Source organism: Telopea speciosissima, chromosome 2 (genome assembly GCF_018873765.1).
Source record: "Telopea speciosissima isolate NSW1024214 ecotype Mountain lineage chromosome 2, Tspe_v1, whole genome shotgun sequence".
Classification (NCBI taxonomy): Eukaryota; Viridiplantae; Streptophyta; class Magnoliopsida; order Proteales; family Proteaceae; genus Telopea; species Telopea speciosissima.
The window spans coordinates 52,817,121-52,834,649 of NC_057917.1; the positions used below are offsets into that span (position 1 = coordinate 52,817,121).

At 40.7% G+C, this 17,529-nt stretch overlaps 2 protein-coding genes across 2 annotated transcripts; one reads left to right on the plus strand and one right to left on the minus strand.

The window, feature by feature from the left end:
* Positions 1-6,251: 6,251 nt before the first annotated feature.
* LOC122649440 (putative glutamine amidotransferase GAT1_2.1) lies at positions 6,252-7,934 on the plus strand. The gene is made up of 4 exons (XM_043842606.1): positions 6,252-6,393; positions 6,534-7,264; positions 7,380-7,583; positions 7,679-7,934. Exons 1-4 carry the CDS (start codon positions 6,306-6,308, stop codon positions 7,925-7,927), a joined length of 1,272 nt encoding a protein of 423 aa, XP_043698541.1. The 5' UTR covers positions 6,252-6,305; the 3' UTR covers positions 7,928-7,934.
* Positions 7,935-9,974: 2,040 nt separating this feature from the next.
* LOC122649438 (kinesin-like protein NACK1) lies at positions 9,975-16,895 on the minus strand. The gene is made up of 15 exons (XM_043842603.1): positions 16,656-16,895; positions 15,333-15,681; positions 15,130-15,219; positions 14,934-15,034; positions 14,698-14,814; positions 14,497-14,578; positions 14,327-14,394; positions 14,172-14,231; positions 13,966-14,090; positions 12,588-12,786; positions 12,341-12,451; positions 12,159-12,248; positions 11,110-12,069; positions 10,684-11,006; positions 9,975-10,585 (listed from the first exon to the last, which is right to left on the minus strand). The coding sequence occupies exons 2-15, from the start codon at positions 15,568-15,570 to the stop codon at positions 10,255-10,257; spliced, it is 2,895 nt and encodes a 964-aa protein (XP_043698538.1). The 5' UTR covers positions 15,571-15,681; positions 16,656-16,895; the 3' UTR covers positions 9,975-10,254.
* Between the last annotated feature and the right edge of the window lie 634 nt (positions 16,896-17,529).

The window sequence follows — 17,529 nt, forward strand, 5'->3', positions numbered from 1 at the left end:
GGGCATGCTGCAGTATGCTGCTAAGGACCTGAGCACAGAGGATGAAGATAGATGGGGATAGGGGGTCTCCCTGTCTAATCCCCATCGTAGGTGTGATGCTGCCCCTAGCCGTCCACAATCATCGGCGAATAAGAGATGTGATACAGGGCTAGCTCACTATCTTACCCGGATACCTTGCAATCTACCTTCCACTTGGGCATGTTGCAGTATGTTGCTAAGGAGTTGAGCACAAAGGATGAAGATAGATGGGGACAGGGGGTCTCCCTGTCTAATCCCCCTCGTAGGTGTGATGCTACCTCTAGCCGCCCCATTAACTAGTACTTGATACTTCACCGAAGTTATACAAGCCATCACCATCTTCACCCACATACTAGAGAAGCCAAATGCGACCAACAGATGCTCAATGAAATACCAGCCCATGCGATCATAAGCTTTCCGCATGTCCATTTTTAAGGCTAAAAACTTTCCTTTACCCTTCTTCCGATGTCAAATATAATGGAAGAGCTCATGTGCCATAAAAACACTATCCGAGATCAGCCTATTTGGGACGAAAGCCGATTGGGATGTGGAGATCAATTGGTCCAACATGGCATGGGCTTCAACCGGGTTGCCATAATCTTTGAGATAATACGCATAGCCACACTGCTAAGGCTATTGGCTGAAAGTGCTCCACCTTTTCAGGGTCCGGGCATTTGGGGATCAAACAGATGAGTGTGTCATTTAAACCTACAGGTAGAGTACCCTTAACAAAGAAATCCAGAACAAAGGCCGTAAGATCCTGGTTAGTTAAATCCCAAAAAGATTGATAGAAAAGTGGAGGCAGGCCGTCAGGACCTGGAGCTTTTAATGGACCCATAGACATTATCGCCGTTTTGATCTCATCTTCTCCGGGTGGGACACATAGAGTTTCGTTGGAGTGGGCATCGATAAATGGTTGAATGAATTTTAGTGCTCGTGTCACAGCCTCCTTATCCACTGGTTCAGCCGAGATGGTAGTGGAATAGTGATTAATGATCTCAGAGAACAGCTCTGAATCCGAGGTTGTCCAATTGCCAGAAGGAAGTTTGAGCTTTAATATTTTATTAAAATGGCGACTCTGAACTGTTGTAGCATGGACGAAGGATGTGTTTCGATCATCGGCCGTCAGCCAATCGACTCTAGACTTATGATGCCAATGAACTGCCTGTCTAGCCAGTGCTTCAACAAGGTTGTTTTCCACGACCAACTGATAACTATGATCAATAGAGTTAGTAGGTAAATCTTGGAGTTCCGCCAGCTCTGCCTGAAATTGGCAAATTTGATGGTGGATATTCCCAAATTGTTCTCGATTCTAATGTTGAAAAACTGGTTTGCAGTTCCTGATCTTGGCTTGTAGAACTTGACCCGCAGATCCTCCCTCTGTAGCTGCCCATGCTTTGGCCGCAGTACTAGCACATTGTGGATATCTTAAACACATCGCCTGGAAACGAAATGGCCACTGACCAAACGTGCTTCCCCCCTCTGAGTCCAGTATCAGTGGACTATGATCAGAGCCAATCACTGTTTTAACCATTGTCACCGCATCCTCATTTGCTACTCGCCAGGCTAAGTTTGAGAAGACTCGGTCTAACTTAATACGGATGTTAGCCTGTCCGGTGCGCTTGTTGCTCCAAGTTTAGCGTGGCCCATGGCTTTCAATTTCAATGAGACTACAAGCATCGACTAACTGCTTGAAAGCTGCTATGTCCCGGGACCTTGTAGTCCTCCCCCCTGATTTCTCATACCAAGCCAGGTACGAGTTAAAATCACCGAAAAGCACCCACTTATCATGTCGACTGTGCCCAAAAGCCATAATAGAATCCCACACCTGTTGACGATTGGCTTTAATAGGATCCCCATAGACTCCAGCTAGGTAGAAAGGGGTAGAAGGACCATCAGAGACTCGCACGCCAATCAGTCTATTATTAGCCTGTAGGATGTCCACTTTGAACTGTAAACTCCAGTACAACACTAGACCCCCAGAGAGGCCTTGGGGTGGGATGAAATAGTAATTGGGGAGCCTTAATCGTTGTCCAATAGCTTGAATTTTCGTTTGCTTACACTTAACCTCCATGAGAAAAACAAAATCCACCTTACCTCCACGGCCCATATCCATTAAGGTTTGCATTGTCAAGGCCCGCCCTATGCCTTGACAATTCCATGATAAGAGCTTCATGACCCCCAATGGGGCTGATTTCCCCCCAGCCGTCGAGGGGCCACATGATAAAAAATGCTCATGGGTAGCAGAGGGATTGGCATCCTGGGGTCATGAGTCCTGCTTTCGTTTCTTGGGTTTTGGCTTGCCTGATGCTCGAACAGATGGTTTGGGGTGTTGAGATATCTGGGAAGCTGTTGGATGAAACAAGGAGGTTGGGTATTGGTGGTCCAGGGGGGGACATGGTTCAGAGAATGATGCATGTTAATCACGCCTGGGGTAACGGAGGCAGGTAATTCCGTAGTTGGAGCCGGTCCAGGGAGTAATAACACGCCAGGAGTGGCTTGAGGTGGGGAGGGCAAGTTGCCAGGTGTAAAGTTGGGATGGAGGTGGAGGTTAGAAAGGACAGGCAAAAGGGAGACAAGAGCAGTGGATGTTTTAGGTTGTTGTAGAATTTGATGGAGGAGATGATGGGACATAGGATCAAGGGTGGGAGGTAATGATTGCGTTAACAACGTTGGCATGGGAATCAGGTGGGGAGGGGTAGAGGGGACCACCTCTGGGAACGTAGAGAGTATGGGGAGTGGCTGCGTCGTACTGACATGGTCAGGGGCAGGCAGGACAGTGGCAGGGGGTGGTCCAGTACGGAGGACGTGCATGGCAGGGTTGGGTGTGGAGGACGAGGGGGGGAACCCACGTCGGGAGTTTGGCAGGGCGTCATTGCCGGTAGTGATAGTCGAAGTTGCAGGGTTCTCCGGTATATTGATAGGGTGGGAATTCTCCGTAGGTGAGGGGGGGATAGAGGGAGGATGGTGGAAATGGCTTCCTCGAGCATGCGGTTGGACGGCGGTATGCCATGCAGATCTGGCCCATAGGGCAATGGGGGGCCTCAGGACAGCGGATGACTGATCTACAACCATGGCTCTTCCGGTGGTCCTCGTGAGCCGTAAACAACAGATCACAACGACGATCTTCATGACCAATAATTCCACAGAAAGCATAGCATTGTGGGAGTTTCTCATACCTGAGTTTAACGTTGCAGAGAACCTGGGACCTCCCTTTGACTGGCACAAGACGCTTCAAAGGTTTCATGACGTCTATCATAGTGCGACATCGGACGTATTCCATCTTTGCGCCTTATTGAGTACCTGTGATGAGCTGAACGCGGCTCGTGCTCCCAATCTTTGAAGCCAGTTTCTCCGCAAAAGCTAAGCAGAATAGGCCTTTCGGGATGTCATGGGCTTGAATCCAGAATTCCACATCAGTCTCCATGGCCCCGTCATCTCCAGTCCATGGAGTCAGCACCAATAGATTCCGAGCAACTAGACACGGCCCTTCTTCCATGATATTGGCGACATCCATCTCATGGTTAAATTGGAAAAGAAACCTGTGGTTTGAGATTGGTGTAATATCGACTCCATACTTCAGATTCCAAGCGCCAACCAGAGCTTCTGTAACTGCTTGTCACCGGTAAGCCTTTCCCACTATTACAATCCCCAGGAATGTGAGTGAACTATCTCTTTGTAGTAGATCTTCAAACTCCTCATCAAGTGAGAGGCCATCGTCATCCGAACAGGTTTCTGGCGGCATAGATAGAGTAGAAGGTTCCAGTTGAGGTAGGGAAAGCTGAGGAGGGGATTGCATAGGAAAAGGGGAAAGAGAGAAGAGTATTTAGGGGGGAGAAGTAGGAGAGGCTACTACCCGAAACATGCCGAGGCAGCAAGTTGAGAGGAAAGACTCAGAGATAAGGGCATCTTTTGCTGGTGGAAGAAAGCAAGAGGGAGAGTGCATGGAAAGCGGGAAAGGAGACAAGTGTTGAAGGAAGGAAAGTTGAAACGGGAGGTGACCATGAAAAGAAGCGACCTGCAATCCATGGTAATGAGGAGGAGGAAACAAGAAAACTCCAGGCAAAAGGACGTGAATACAAGAAGGGTGGGGAGAAGACACATGACAAGAGGGAAGATAAACTCGAGCATGAACCAGTCAGGAAACCTCATTGTAGCCAGAAAAGGAGGTATGGAAGGGACACTCACAAGGAGGAGAAAGTAGCACTCACAAGGAGGAGAAAAAAGCTTTAGGAGCGAAAAGTTAATCCAACGACACTGGGCCGAGTCTAGGTCGATTATTATTAGTATTTGGTTTGATTATTATTAATACTTGGTTTTTCATGGTGCTTGGTTGTAAACCCAATGGACACCCAACTGAGATGATCGATTTATCTAGATAATTAAATCATTTATAGCCTGTTTATAGCTTGATTAACATGTTTATTGGATGCTATCCAAAAAAAATAAAAGTTTGTTTATTGGAGCCAAATTAATCTCTCATGTTTCAATCTCTCATGTTAGGGTTAAAAAGTCGTCAAATGTGGTACGTACTAGATGAACTATTGGTGGCCAATTCAGCTGTCTTAGCTAGGAGATAATTAATAATGCTTTTTTTTTTTTGGTTCTGCTTTGTCTTTCTCATCCCCCCCCCCTAACCTTTTGCTTGCTAGCTTGCTTCATTCCTTCTTTTAATTGGCGTATACGCAACAACACCATATATATATAGATCGTGGCGCTGTTCTTTGTGCCACAGTGCAGGCTGCGCCCAGGCATATGGGGGTGGGCACAATGACCACCCAGCCCCTCTCACAGGCCTGCCCATATGCCTGGGCACAGCCTGCGCTGCAGCACAGAGAACATTCTCCCATATAGATCATAGTTTAATTGAGAAATAATTTAAATTCATGCACGTTGTTGATGTTGATGATCCTCATCATGTCATCGTCAGCTGGTGATGCAGTCGATGATGATCTGCAGGATTTAGGAAATGAAATCCACATGTTCCATGCATGCATGGACTCCATTTTCCATTAATCTCTCAAGTCCCAATCTCAATCTCAATCTCAATCTCAAATTCTTCCTACTGGACTAATTTAATTTCATGCACGTTGTTTTTGTGCATGGAAGGATGATTCAACCTTTGTGTAAAACTTAATCAAATCTAATTTGGATTTTGTTTTTAAACTCTAATTGAGAGTGATAAAGAGGCAGGTGAGTTTTTACACCCTCTCTTTTAGTTTTCTCTGCTTCATTGGTTTTAAGTCAGGTAAATCTATCAATGAAATGATTTTTTAAAAAAAATTGAAATAGAGATTAAAATAGAGGGCAAAATCGTTTGATCCAGTCCAGCCCTGCGTCGGGCTCCTCTACTGCCGTGTGCACCCCAGACACAGCAAGGCGGTCTTGCCCAAGTGCCTTGCCCAAGCGGGGGGTAAGGTGGTCTTTTTCGTCTTGCTATATGTGGGACACACGAAAGTAGGGGCAATTCAGAATTAGAGGATCTAGATCCGCCCAACCGATCTCTATTTTTTTTTTATTGAAAAAGAGAACGTCACCTATTACGCACAACACACGTAACCTCTGCATCCTGACACACAGGGACACATGAAATGATCGTTACACACCTAAACCTGGAAATGACCAGCGTTAAAATCAACATTCTGTACTGTATAGATTTGGATGACAGCACAGACACACATACACAATTAAATAGAAAGAGTTTAATAAGAATGTATCTAAGCTGTCAGGATGAGAAGTAGAAATCTCCAAGCTCCATTCATGGAAGGTGGTGGGTAGTCCAAATTCCATTAAAATTTTTAATCCCTAAAACCCAAACTTTAGCAGCTCCATGTGATCAGCACCTCGTCAAGGTTGACCAGTCTTAGATAACAGCTCTTCCCTAGGATAACGCTAGAAAATATAACTACATCTGGATTTTCCGCACTTCTCGTTCTCTCCATCATTCGTACTACCTTCCAATTCTATATATAGGCTAAAAGAAAGTAGAAATCTATCATCCCATCTCATGCAAAAGTCCTTGGAAAACTGAGAATACGCGGCGCCTTGACGTGGTGAACCTGTTTACTAGATTGAATGAGAGAGTAACAGAAACCCCCCAACACCTCCACCTTGAAGGCTTGAACAAACAAGAAGAAGAGATTATAGAAAGCCAATTACGCCAGTATATAAGTAGATCCTGATTGATAAGAAATATAGTAAGGGCACCCATTTGATCCTTTGGAATTGGGTTTCTCCTCTTCTTCACTCATCTTCACTCTGTACAGTCACAGATAAAAGACAGTTAAATGGCTTCAGACCTCTCCACCATTCTTCCAAGGGTCCTCATTGTCTCCCGACGAACCGTTCGCAAGAACAAGTTTGTTGATTTTGTGGGTAAGTTCCAAATTCTAAATCGTTTTTCTTCTTTTAATTGCCTTCTTTGGATTTTGATTCTTAAAATATATATAGAAACTGAAAACGAACAATATATGATTTGGGTTCTTAATTTTCTGTATTGAATTTGAAATGTTTAGGTGAATATCATCTCGATCTCATTGTAAGTTATGGGGCTGTGCCGGTAATTGTCCCTAGAGTTGCCGGAGTTCATACTCTGTTGGACAGTTTTGAGCCAATCCATGGAGTTCTACTCTGTGAAGGTGAAGACATTGACCCTTCACTCTATGACGCCGAGCTCTCTGGCCTTTCATCCGAGGAGCTAGAAGAGGTCAGGAGATCCCATGTGAGTGATACAGCCATTGACAAAGAGAAGGACACCATTGAACTGAGGCTTGCGAAGCTCTGCCTTGAAAGGAACATACCCTATTTGGGGATTTGTAGGGGTTCACAGGTCCTTAACGTTGCTTGTGGGGGATCCCTTTACCAAGACATTGAGAAAGAACTCCCCAAGAATATCCCAGAAGGAGAGAGAGTGGTACACATTGACTATGATAACTACGATGGGCATCGTCACAAGGTGAAGGTAGTGGAAAATACCCCATTGGATGCCTGGTTCAGAGATTCTCTGGAGGAAGGGAAGATGGAGATTTGGGTCAATAGCTACCATCATCAAGGTGTGAAAAGATTAGCCCAAAGATTTGTTCCAATGGCTCTCTCTCCAGATGGTTTGATTGAAGGGTTCTATGATCCTGATGCTTATAATCCCCAAGAGGGTAAGTTCATAATGGGACTCCAATTCCATCCAGAACGTATGAGGCGCCCTGGTTTGGAGGATTTCGATTATCCCGGTTGCCCATCAGCATATCAGGTAACTATTACTGTGTCATTGGTAGATCATGTGAAAGTTGTAATCCCATTACTTATGCAGGATTGCAGGAGCAGTGTTTGATTGAGTTCATCTGTTATGTCAACTGAATGTGCAGGAATTTGCGAGGGCAGTGATTGCTTACCAGAAGAAACTGAATAGCTCAATAAGTATGCCAAGAGGTCTGAAGCTTGACCAAGAGATGGAAAAGAAAAGAAGCATTATCGTTCGAAGTTTCTCCATTGCAAAAGAGATGTACACTGCAGGGCGTGAAATGCCTCCAGATAAGTGTGACCTTGAAGCTGGAGCTGAATTTCTCCAGGTAAATATGGACATCATACATGCTCTTTCTCTCTCTCTCTCTAGCTGTTTTTTCTGGTTTTCTAAATCCTTAATGATTTGATTTATTGTTTGCAGTCAAATACAGCTTTGAGTACACAACAAGAGAAGAGGTTGAAACAGATGGGAGCAACAGTTAGGAATGCTCATGCATATCTAGAGAGATTGAAGTTGAATGAGGAGAGGGAGAAGCTAGCCAGGAAAGTAATGGGGAAGATGTCAATAGAGCAATTGTCTGATCTTGTGTCCTTTTATCATATGATGGGGACAATCTGTTCAGAGGTTTTAGAGAAGAAGGTCCAGTGCCTTCTCTCAACTGAGAATTAATTATCTGATAGTTGTGAAAAGGATATAGATTTGTCTTTCTGATGGCCCTTGCTTTTCATGTGCTTGTAGTTACTATTTGTTTCTCCTCTTTCATTTATTGATTCCTTCTTTATAAAGGCAAATTAGTTTGTAAGTTCATGTTACATTGCATTACATAGAAAGTGTACTTAGTTTGAAAGAGTTGAGAAGATTTTTTTTAGTGACCAAGTAGGCTTGAGCTGAAAGGAAAAAATCTTGTTGTAACTAAAATTGGCGAAAAAGAAATTTTAACCTTATTTTTTTGCCCTTTTAGTATAACATGCTTCTTCTTTAAACTTGTAAGTTCATGTTACATTGCATTATATAGAAAGTGTACTTAGTTTGAAAGAGTTGAGAAGATTTTTTTTAGTGACCAAGTAGGCTTGAGCTGAAAGGAAAAAATCTTGTTGTAACTAAAATTGGCGAAAAAGAAATTTTAACCTTATTTTTTTGCCCTTTTAGTATAACATGCTTCTTCTTTAAACAAGGGTAAAATCCTGTCATTTCACCTGTACTTGAAAAACTTGTAAGACAATATAAAGCTCAGTTCACCACTTGGGATTACAACAAGATCCAATTGTTTTTTTCCTAGTTAGTGTGCTGTCACCTTCCTTTCAGTTGGTAACCCTTTGGGTTCTTTGAGGGTTCTGAATTCATGGTAGTCAGCAACCAATGAAGCAGAGAAAACCAAAAGAAAAACTGAGAATTATGAACACAGCAAAACTAATCCTTAAGCTCTGTAGCCTTTGATAATGGGGCATGATCCAACATTATTCTCTTGAGAATGATACAACTCTAGTTTAAGTTCAAACTCACGCCAAACTTCTTGTCCATTCTTTCCCTCACATTATCTCAAAATTGCAAGTAGATATATAACAACTCATACCATATGTATTTGTTAGGGAAACTCAGAAAGGTTGAAACATCTAGAATTGTTCTTTACAAAGTATCATCAGAAATTTTATTTTGAACTGCAAAAAAGCATCCTAATTATCTGGTATAATATACTCAAAAACTTGGGCTAAACTATAGGATTTTGTATGCTCAATTGTTTTGAGTGGAACACAGGTTGGGGTTTAGTATACTCGATAACATGGACCGACATTACAATTGTGAAACATTGGTTCTTACTTATCTTCATTTTGAGGCATTTCCATTCTAGTCAATACAAGCTTATGCAAGTATTTAGAAAATGGAAAATATTCTACACGCCTCCTGCATTGAGATCCCGCGCACATTCTCTCTCCTCCCACTCATTCTTTCTCCTCCATTTTTCCTGCCTTCCTACTGTACAAAGTATGCTCCCGCCAACCCCCCCCCCCCCCCCCATTGGCCATGTTTGGGAAATGCAGGCTATGGTGGCAACGTGGTAATCCCCCCCCCTTCTAAAAATAAAAGGGTTCTGCGCAAATTATCAATCGAGTTAAATAACAATACTTCTTGCACAATATCCCTCACTAAATCATAAACAACTTCTGAAAATGTGTTTACAATTAGATTGTTAGATGTGAAGTGGGTGAAAATTGCAAAAGTGGTCTAATATATGTAGCTTTAATTGGAATAGCATTTTTATTACAATTATTGTAAATTTTCTCAAAATTTCATCCTTTTGATTGTTTCTGCATTGTTCTCTCTTTTAAGAAAAATGTCATTTCCACTTCACCTCCAAGTAAAATAATTCCCTTCTATGTTTATTTAATATTTGACTCTTTTTTTTAAGGGTTGTGGGGAGCAAGATTCCACCATCGCTAGTGATGAAATGGCTCTTATCACTTGGAACTATATCATTTAGCAGTCTGGTTATCTCTCAAATTTAATAGAAATGTTTTACATCAGTCTGCACTTCTATTTTGCTACATGTGAAAACAACATATGAAGAAGGTGTTTTTTTTCTCCTTTCTAAGCAACACCACATTGAACAAAATTGTACTTTTGGAAAGACCAGGGGAAGTGTCCTTACACAGTAACCATATCGTTAATATGGGATTAAATTTGACAATAGTAGAATATACTTGTGCTTATCAAGAATTAAAATGAATTAGCCTTCATATCCTTCAAACGATTTCTGTGTATCTTTTTCCCTCCCTTTCTTCTTGCACTTGTTATTGAATAAAGCACAAGTCTTACAATGGATAAAGCCAAATACCATCACTGATAAAAACAGGAGGGAAGAAGATATGCAAAAATCAAACAACTCAATTGGCAGACTCCTGCTTTTTGTACAAGGTAATGGATACAGTAATCTGCACAGTGATCGAGTACTTGATTCTCTCACATTGATCATGAAAGAAAGATCTAATGAAGGTCTCCTACAAGTGTAGAAGATTTGAGATTGGATTCCAACCCAGAGTCCATGGTCTCTTGTCTGCCGGAACCATAAAATTCAGCTCAAACATCTCCTTTGAGACTTTCCCACCACCTTCACAGAATCCTACCAGCTTTGCGACTAACTCAGCACTCTCCTCTACATGCTTGGCATCATGAGGATCGACCCATAGCTTATTTACAAGTTGTAGCTTCCTCTGTTTTCCATCAAGTGGGATGTACCATTTTATGTACAACGCATCTCGCTCCTCTGCAGTCAATCGTGTCATCACCCTCTTAGCAAGGAACTCCCTTTCACGCTTTAATTCTTTGATACTGCATAATCAGGAAGAATAATGTGAGTCAGATATTCAGTTGTCCTAAATATTATCAGGAAGAGAGTTGGAGGAGTGTGGGTTTAGGTGGTGTTGTACCTTGAGGATAGAGAGATGGTAGGCTCGTCTCCAGAGTGGGCTGGGCTTGCATTCCCAAGTTCTGCAAAGTGCAGCTGCATCCAAGTCAAGCGACGAAGCTCAACCTCCAAATAAATCTGGTCTGCTGGGTCACCCTTGAATAACAAGTAGAATTGCGTCCTATGTATGATTGACACATGGCATACATCCCACAACTCAATAATTTGCTTCCTTTGCTCCTGAAAAGTGACATTCCATGAGACAAGGGGCTCTTGTAGGTCAGATGTGTTCTCATCATTCTCCACATCATATCCAGCAGCTTCATGTGCTTCTAATTCCAATACCTAATAACATAATATTAAGAAGGGTTAGAGGAAATTATCTAATTAAGAGATTCGACTACCAGAAATAGAGAATTATATTATGCACAGAAGGGTCAGTACTGACCTGGCAAACGAGCAACTGCTTCTGGTACTGCAACTTAGCCACACGTTCTTTCAGCTCTGTAACGTATGCCCTAATGCTTCTTACATTCTCCTCAGCTGCATTCTGGAACATCTTTTGCATTTTTCGCACGTTTACAGAACTCGAACGCCTGTAGCAGGGGGTTCCTTCCCTTGATGATATATCTCCACCGTCTTCACTCTTTGTTGGAGTCACTTTCTCTTTCTCGGGTTCCAGTAAAGTTTCACTAGATACAATGTCATTGTTCTCTGGAGCTTTGTTCTCTGTCTCAGATTCCAATACCTTCCGAGATGATGACAGAGGTGAGCATGGAGATCTTATGAGATTTTGTATGTTAGCACTGTTACTCGTGGCCAATGGAAGCATTTTCTTTTTCTTTAATTGACTCTTGGATTTTGGAGTCACCTCGCAATTGAATTGTTGATTGTTACTTGGGAGAGACATTACCAACTTGTCAATAGACTTCTGAACATTTTCAAGCTGCTCCTCAAGATCGGCAATGGTGCTTCCCTGTGAATGAAGTCTAGTAATCTCTTCTTTGAGATTGGCACTAACACTCTTGTTAGCAGCAACAACTTCTCCCATTTCAACTTGTTTTACTGTTGACTTCACAGCACGCATTTCCCTTATTTCAGCTTGCAGTTTGGCAATAGTCTCAGCTGCATCTTGATTACCTAATTTGTGATCAGCAACCTCCTTTTGTAGCACTTCCAGGGCCCGGTTGGCTTCTTCTCCAAGCTGCTCCTGGAGCTGCTCAAGCTTCCGAATTTCATGCATAAGTGTGAAGGGAGCAGTTGAAGATTGCCTCATTGTCTGCCTTCCCAGTGTGTTTCCTGTTCTATCACCACGAGCATATTCCTTCCCATCAAGTTTTGGTGATAATGAACCAGAAAAGTTGAGGCACTTTGCTACTGGGTGGGGTGATTCAAATGGGTTTAAAACCTGAAGAAAATAAGCAAATAAAAGAATGAGAGAGAGAGTGAGACTGCGTTTGTGGGTGTGTGTGGATGTGAGAGAGAAGACATTCTCACCGGCTGCTCCTGCATTTTCCTACGCAATTCATCTACTTGGGCTTGAGCAAGATCTCTTTGGTGCCTCAGTTCTTCAATTTCCATCTCCATCTACATGTGGTCCATTATTAAAAAAAATGATATTTACAGAAAACAGAAGACCTGAAACCAAAACTTAAATCTGAGAAGTACACTAAGTATACCTGCTGAATTTTCAGGTCCTTTTCCTTTGATGGGTCAGGGGTTCGGAGTTCTGCTTCAAGTCTGGCTACTTCCTTTTGCAAATTTTTAAGTAGTTGTTTCTCTGAAACAATCTGATTGAATGGAAAATGAGCTCTAAATGTCTTCAAAAACAGTTACTATGCTACTGAAACTTCAGCTCAAAAAGACAAGACAGACAACAAAAAGCAAAAGAACTAAACCTAGGACAGGGAGAAAAAAAGCCAGTACCATGTTTACTTGGGCAGTATTAGTGACTTCCTTTGCACGGGTGGCAAAGGAGAGAGTATTGCGAGATTGTTCCACATGGCCCAATGCTGGACTCAAGGTACAGATGATAGCAGTACGAGCATTTCCTCCAAGAGAGTGCTGCAATATGCGTGTGAGCTTTGAATCTCGATACGGTATATGGCCAGTTCTTTTTCCAACACTGCAAGGTGAAATAATCCGTTGTAATCAAAAGGAAAAATCAGTGAATCACATAGGACCCAACTAGGAAAAAAAACCTGCAGCTTAAAAACTGCAGACATGGTGCAAAGTGGTGCAAAGTGTTTAGGTTATCTGACCACTAAATTTGAGCAACGTGGTTAGGTTATCTGGAAAAAGTTTCACGCCATACAGGGAAAAGAAATTTTGGAGTTGGGATTGATCATGGCAACCCACCCAATTTCATAACTGCAGATGCACCAATTAAATCTCCAAAAAAGAGTTACATGTAGAAACTCATTTTTTTTCCAATTTCATGATTTCAGATGCACCAATTAAATCTCCAAACAAGAGTTACTTGTAGAAACTCATTTTTTCAAAAAAAAAAAAAAAAAAGGGTCAAATAAAATGCACTTCAGCTAACAATTCCTATCCCTACTCAGCACTGTTTCTTGTGCAGAACCTTTTCAGTTTATGTACCTGACTTTTCTCACTCAAAGCAGCCCCCTTTTATTATAGATGATTAGGTAAACATAACATATATGGAAATAAACAAAGAAGAGAGATAATTCCCTTTGGCTTCTACTCCAACATATCTGTTAGAACATTGTACATGACTTTTTACTCCAAAATATACTTGATGGTTCTCTTAGTTAAGATGTTGATTCATTTAGCTAGAACTTGGTAACATCCTTGTGGACTTACACAGTTAGTGATCGAAAAGGGAAGAAGAAATGTCTATTTATGGCTTATGTAGAGAGTGAATTTAGGGTTTTTATTGTACAAATCAAGGTACTAAATTTAACACTTTCTAGGTGATTTCTTTTCTGCATTTGATTTCATTCTTGTATGCTTATTGTTTTTGCAGCAAATATATTCTACCAGTCCCAAAGTGTTCTTTCATGACATATAAGGACAAAAAGTGACATATTGCATGGCTAATTTCTCATTTCAAGGTTTTTTTACCAGTCCCAAAGCTTAGGGATGATTGAGATCATATCATTGGTTCTAATTTGTCATTTTAAGAAACAAATCATGCCATTGGTTCTAGTTGACCACATGGATCATAGACCAGCATTCCAAAATGAAGATGTGGTCCAAAAAATCTTAAAAATGAAAACCATCTAGATTTCTTAGATAAACAGTTAATCAGCAGATAAAATAACTATTTATTAGTTCTGACCTGAGCTTTCTGATTACAGTTGTGAGAGTCATCAAGCTAAGGTTGATATGGCACCCTTCTCTATGCCTAGCACCATCTGCATGTGTCTGTGAAGCTCTTTCACTTCCAGCAAGGTCGACAAAGTTCTATATAAGCGATAGAAATTATTACTAATGCAGTAGGAAAATCTTCAATATATTTCGTACAAGCAAAGTAGATGAGTTTACCAGGCTCGCAACAAAAGACTTCACACAACCTGAATTCTCACGGAGTGTACTCTCTATGGTCTGGATTGACAATGAAAAGTAACGACAATAAAATGATCCTCACAACTGGTAGATCAAATTACAAGAATGAAGCTAAAGCCCAAAAATAAGCTCACCAGCCTTATTATCTGGTGTGATCTTGAGCTGGCATCATTTAGCGCAGTTTCACCAACTTGCCTTTGAGCTGTCAAACATATGCAGTATCAGTTAAGAGATACGTATTTCAATCTAATCAAAGTTGGGACAACATACAATTCCAGCTACCATTATAGGTTTCACTTCTTACCTTCACATATACTGATTAAATGTCTCAAGTGCCGATTGTTATTTGCTTTCTCTTCCACCAACTTCTCAACCACAGTTCCTTTCTGTATACAAACATCAAATCGAAACAAACATAACTGAGAAATAAAACAAAATAAAAACACCATGAAAACGAGATGAAACTTCTCAATTATGGTGATTAATATAGGGGCATAGGTGATACCTCTGGATCATCCAAAAGCTTAAGATTACGAGCAGAATCTAGATTTAACAGGTCCCTGACATTCTCATTATAAATTTCCAGTCCAGAAATCTTTATTGTAAAATCTCTCTCTGGAGTCTGTAGAAGCACAGAAAGAAAATATATCAGCTAGGCAAGTACAGTCATTTTGGATCTGATTGAAAGTACGTATAAACTTCAGCTTTGCAACCAAGAAAAAAAAAACACTTCATACATACATTTGAAACGTGATCATATATATCATTTACCGCCTTCTCCGTTATTCCTCTCATTGTGAAAGTCTTTCCGCTACTAGTTTGCCCGTAAGCAAATATGGTTGCTACAAGAAAAGAGATCAATAAACTGTTACAATTTTGAACATAATTAACTTACTGGGTCAGAAGGCCTAGTATTCAAATATTTAGATATGTATACCGTTTATGCCCATTAATGCAGACAAAGCAACATTCTTCACTCCTTCCTCATAGACCGCCTCAGTCAAACAAGCAGGATCAAAGACCTTATCTAACAGGAGAGAAGCATCTTCCTTCAGTGTTTCAGGAATCACAAACCAAAATAAACAAATCTCTTATGCTACCAGTAGGGGTTGGAAAATGGAGGCTGTTTCATATTCATACCAAAGGTGTAGGATACCGGTGCAACCGACCGCTCCTGAGATGGTGGCTTGAATTTGATAGTATGATCATCAATACATTCCCATGCTACTTGATCTTTAAGTGACTGTTCTCGTTTGCTTAAAGGTCTTAACCGTACTGTTACAACAATCTTTTCTTCCTTAGCTTTAGGCCCACCTGGTGTGGATACTGGCGTCCTGTCTATCTTTGAAGCTGGTGTAGCTGGAGTTCGAATTGTCATCTTGTTGATTAGATTTGAAATACTGGGATATCTTAATGGTGGTACTTTTATAGGAAAACCAGGCAAGAGAACAGTCCAGGCCTCTCCACAGAGAGGCTAGAGCAATTGATCCTTCCAGAAGTAAATGTAGTGAGAAATTTGTCAATGGCAGCGATGACTCATGACTGAAAGTTTATTTGCTAAAACCAATCACTGGTAAGCAATTTGCATTTGGCTGAAGCTGTAAAATAGTAAAAGTTGCATTGGAGAATCAAAGAGATATTAAGATACTAATATCTTATAAAATAAACATCATTACAAAACTCAATTCTCTTGGCATCCTAGAGTAAGGTGCTGAGAAAGTAAGCGAAGAAATTTATGGGAAAACGATTGAAATAAATCACCCAAATTGAGGAAGACAATTGATAAATTTTTAAAAAAAAATTGAAACAGAATAAAACGTTGAACGCTTGATCTTAGCAGAGACCACACATTCACAGCTACTTGGAAACCATTCGGTTTTCCAGATAATGAGTAAATCAAGGTAAACGGATAGCAGTCTTAAAGAAAAAGGCATTTATCCATAAAAAGAATTCAAAATATAAAATAATTCTACCTTTCATTTTTCTGGATTTAAACAAATTTCAAGGATCCACAAAACATTTTGCGAGAGAGATTCAAGTATGATCCGTTCAAATTTCTTGAATATCTTAAATATCACAGGTCAATTTTGCTATACTTCCTAGGTTTCTCTCCAGACCTCCAAGAGAGAGAGAAGAGAGAGATTCAGCACAAGTATTATTGATTCCTCTTAAAATTAACATTTCTTGCCTTTTTTTTCTCTCAAGATTCGATTTGGTTAAAAAATCAAATGAAACAAATTAAAACAGAGAAAAAGAAAAACTTTCCAATTTTACGTTTTATTCACCAAAAAAAAAAAAAAAACGACAGAAACAGAGGACGTCTAACCACTCTGTAACTGAATAGTAAAAGGAAACTCAGAAAACAGAATTTATCTTAAACTTTAACCACCATGTTAAGCAACAAATACTCCTGAAAGATCAGAAAGGGGGCAAGGGGAGTAGAAGAAAGAAAGAAGTACCCGCAGAAATGTCAAAGAAGGAAAATCCTCTGAAACTGCTCGACTCCTCCTCGGTTGTCAAGAACTTGAGATCAGACGACGCACGAACAACCAAAGCAGAAAGAAAAAAATTTGACGAAATCTTAGGAAGATAGCGAACAATTTGGGGTTTAAAAGATCAAATGCAGAGAGAAAAGGTGTGAGAGTAAGACTAAGGGAGGGGAGAGGAGCGTTACAGGAGAATTCATTTCTAGGGTTAAAAGAACTTTTTATGAATAAAGATGAAAAATTAAAATAAAAGCGAAAGAAATGCAAGGTTGTCCAATCATTTTGAATTTCGGGTGCCAACGGCTAGTTCGATCCGGGTACGGATCTTTGCCAAATTCTTCGGTTACGAACTTACACAATCGGAGGAGCAATGGCTCATCTGACTAGGAACAAAAAGGGCAGATCTATTTAATGCTTAATTAATTGGATTAAGTTTTCCTTTACCCATGTTAAACAAAATTCTCTCCCACCCAAGGGTTTTTTTTTTTTTGTTTTTTGGATAGACACTTCTACCAATGGTGATGTGATATTGTGATGTTAAGAATTAGGATTGAACTTTGGTTCAGCATTAACTTCCATTTCTTATTGTTCATGATCCCAAATGCCCTTGTTTAGTACGATCAAAGGGTTAGTGTTTAAATACTTGAAATTGGGATTTGTATTAGTCTCAAAATAGTCTAGAATTGATGGGAATCAGTTTGAAAGCACTCTAAACCTAGTTTCCATACATAATTGGTCTTAGTTAGATCGGCCAAAATGAGGTTCGGTCAATTCTGACCTGATTCAATTTTTATCCCTGGTGGGATGAGGTAGAATGGATAAAGAGATTTCTTTCTTCGCCAAAGGTACAA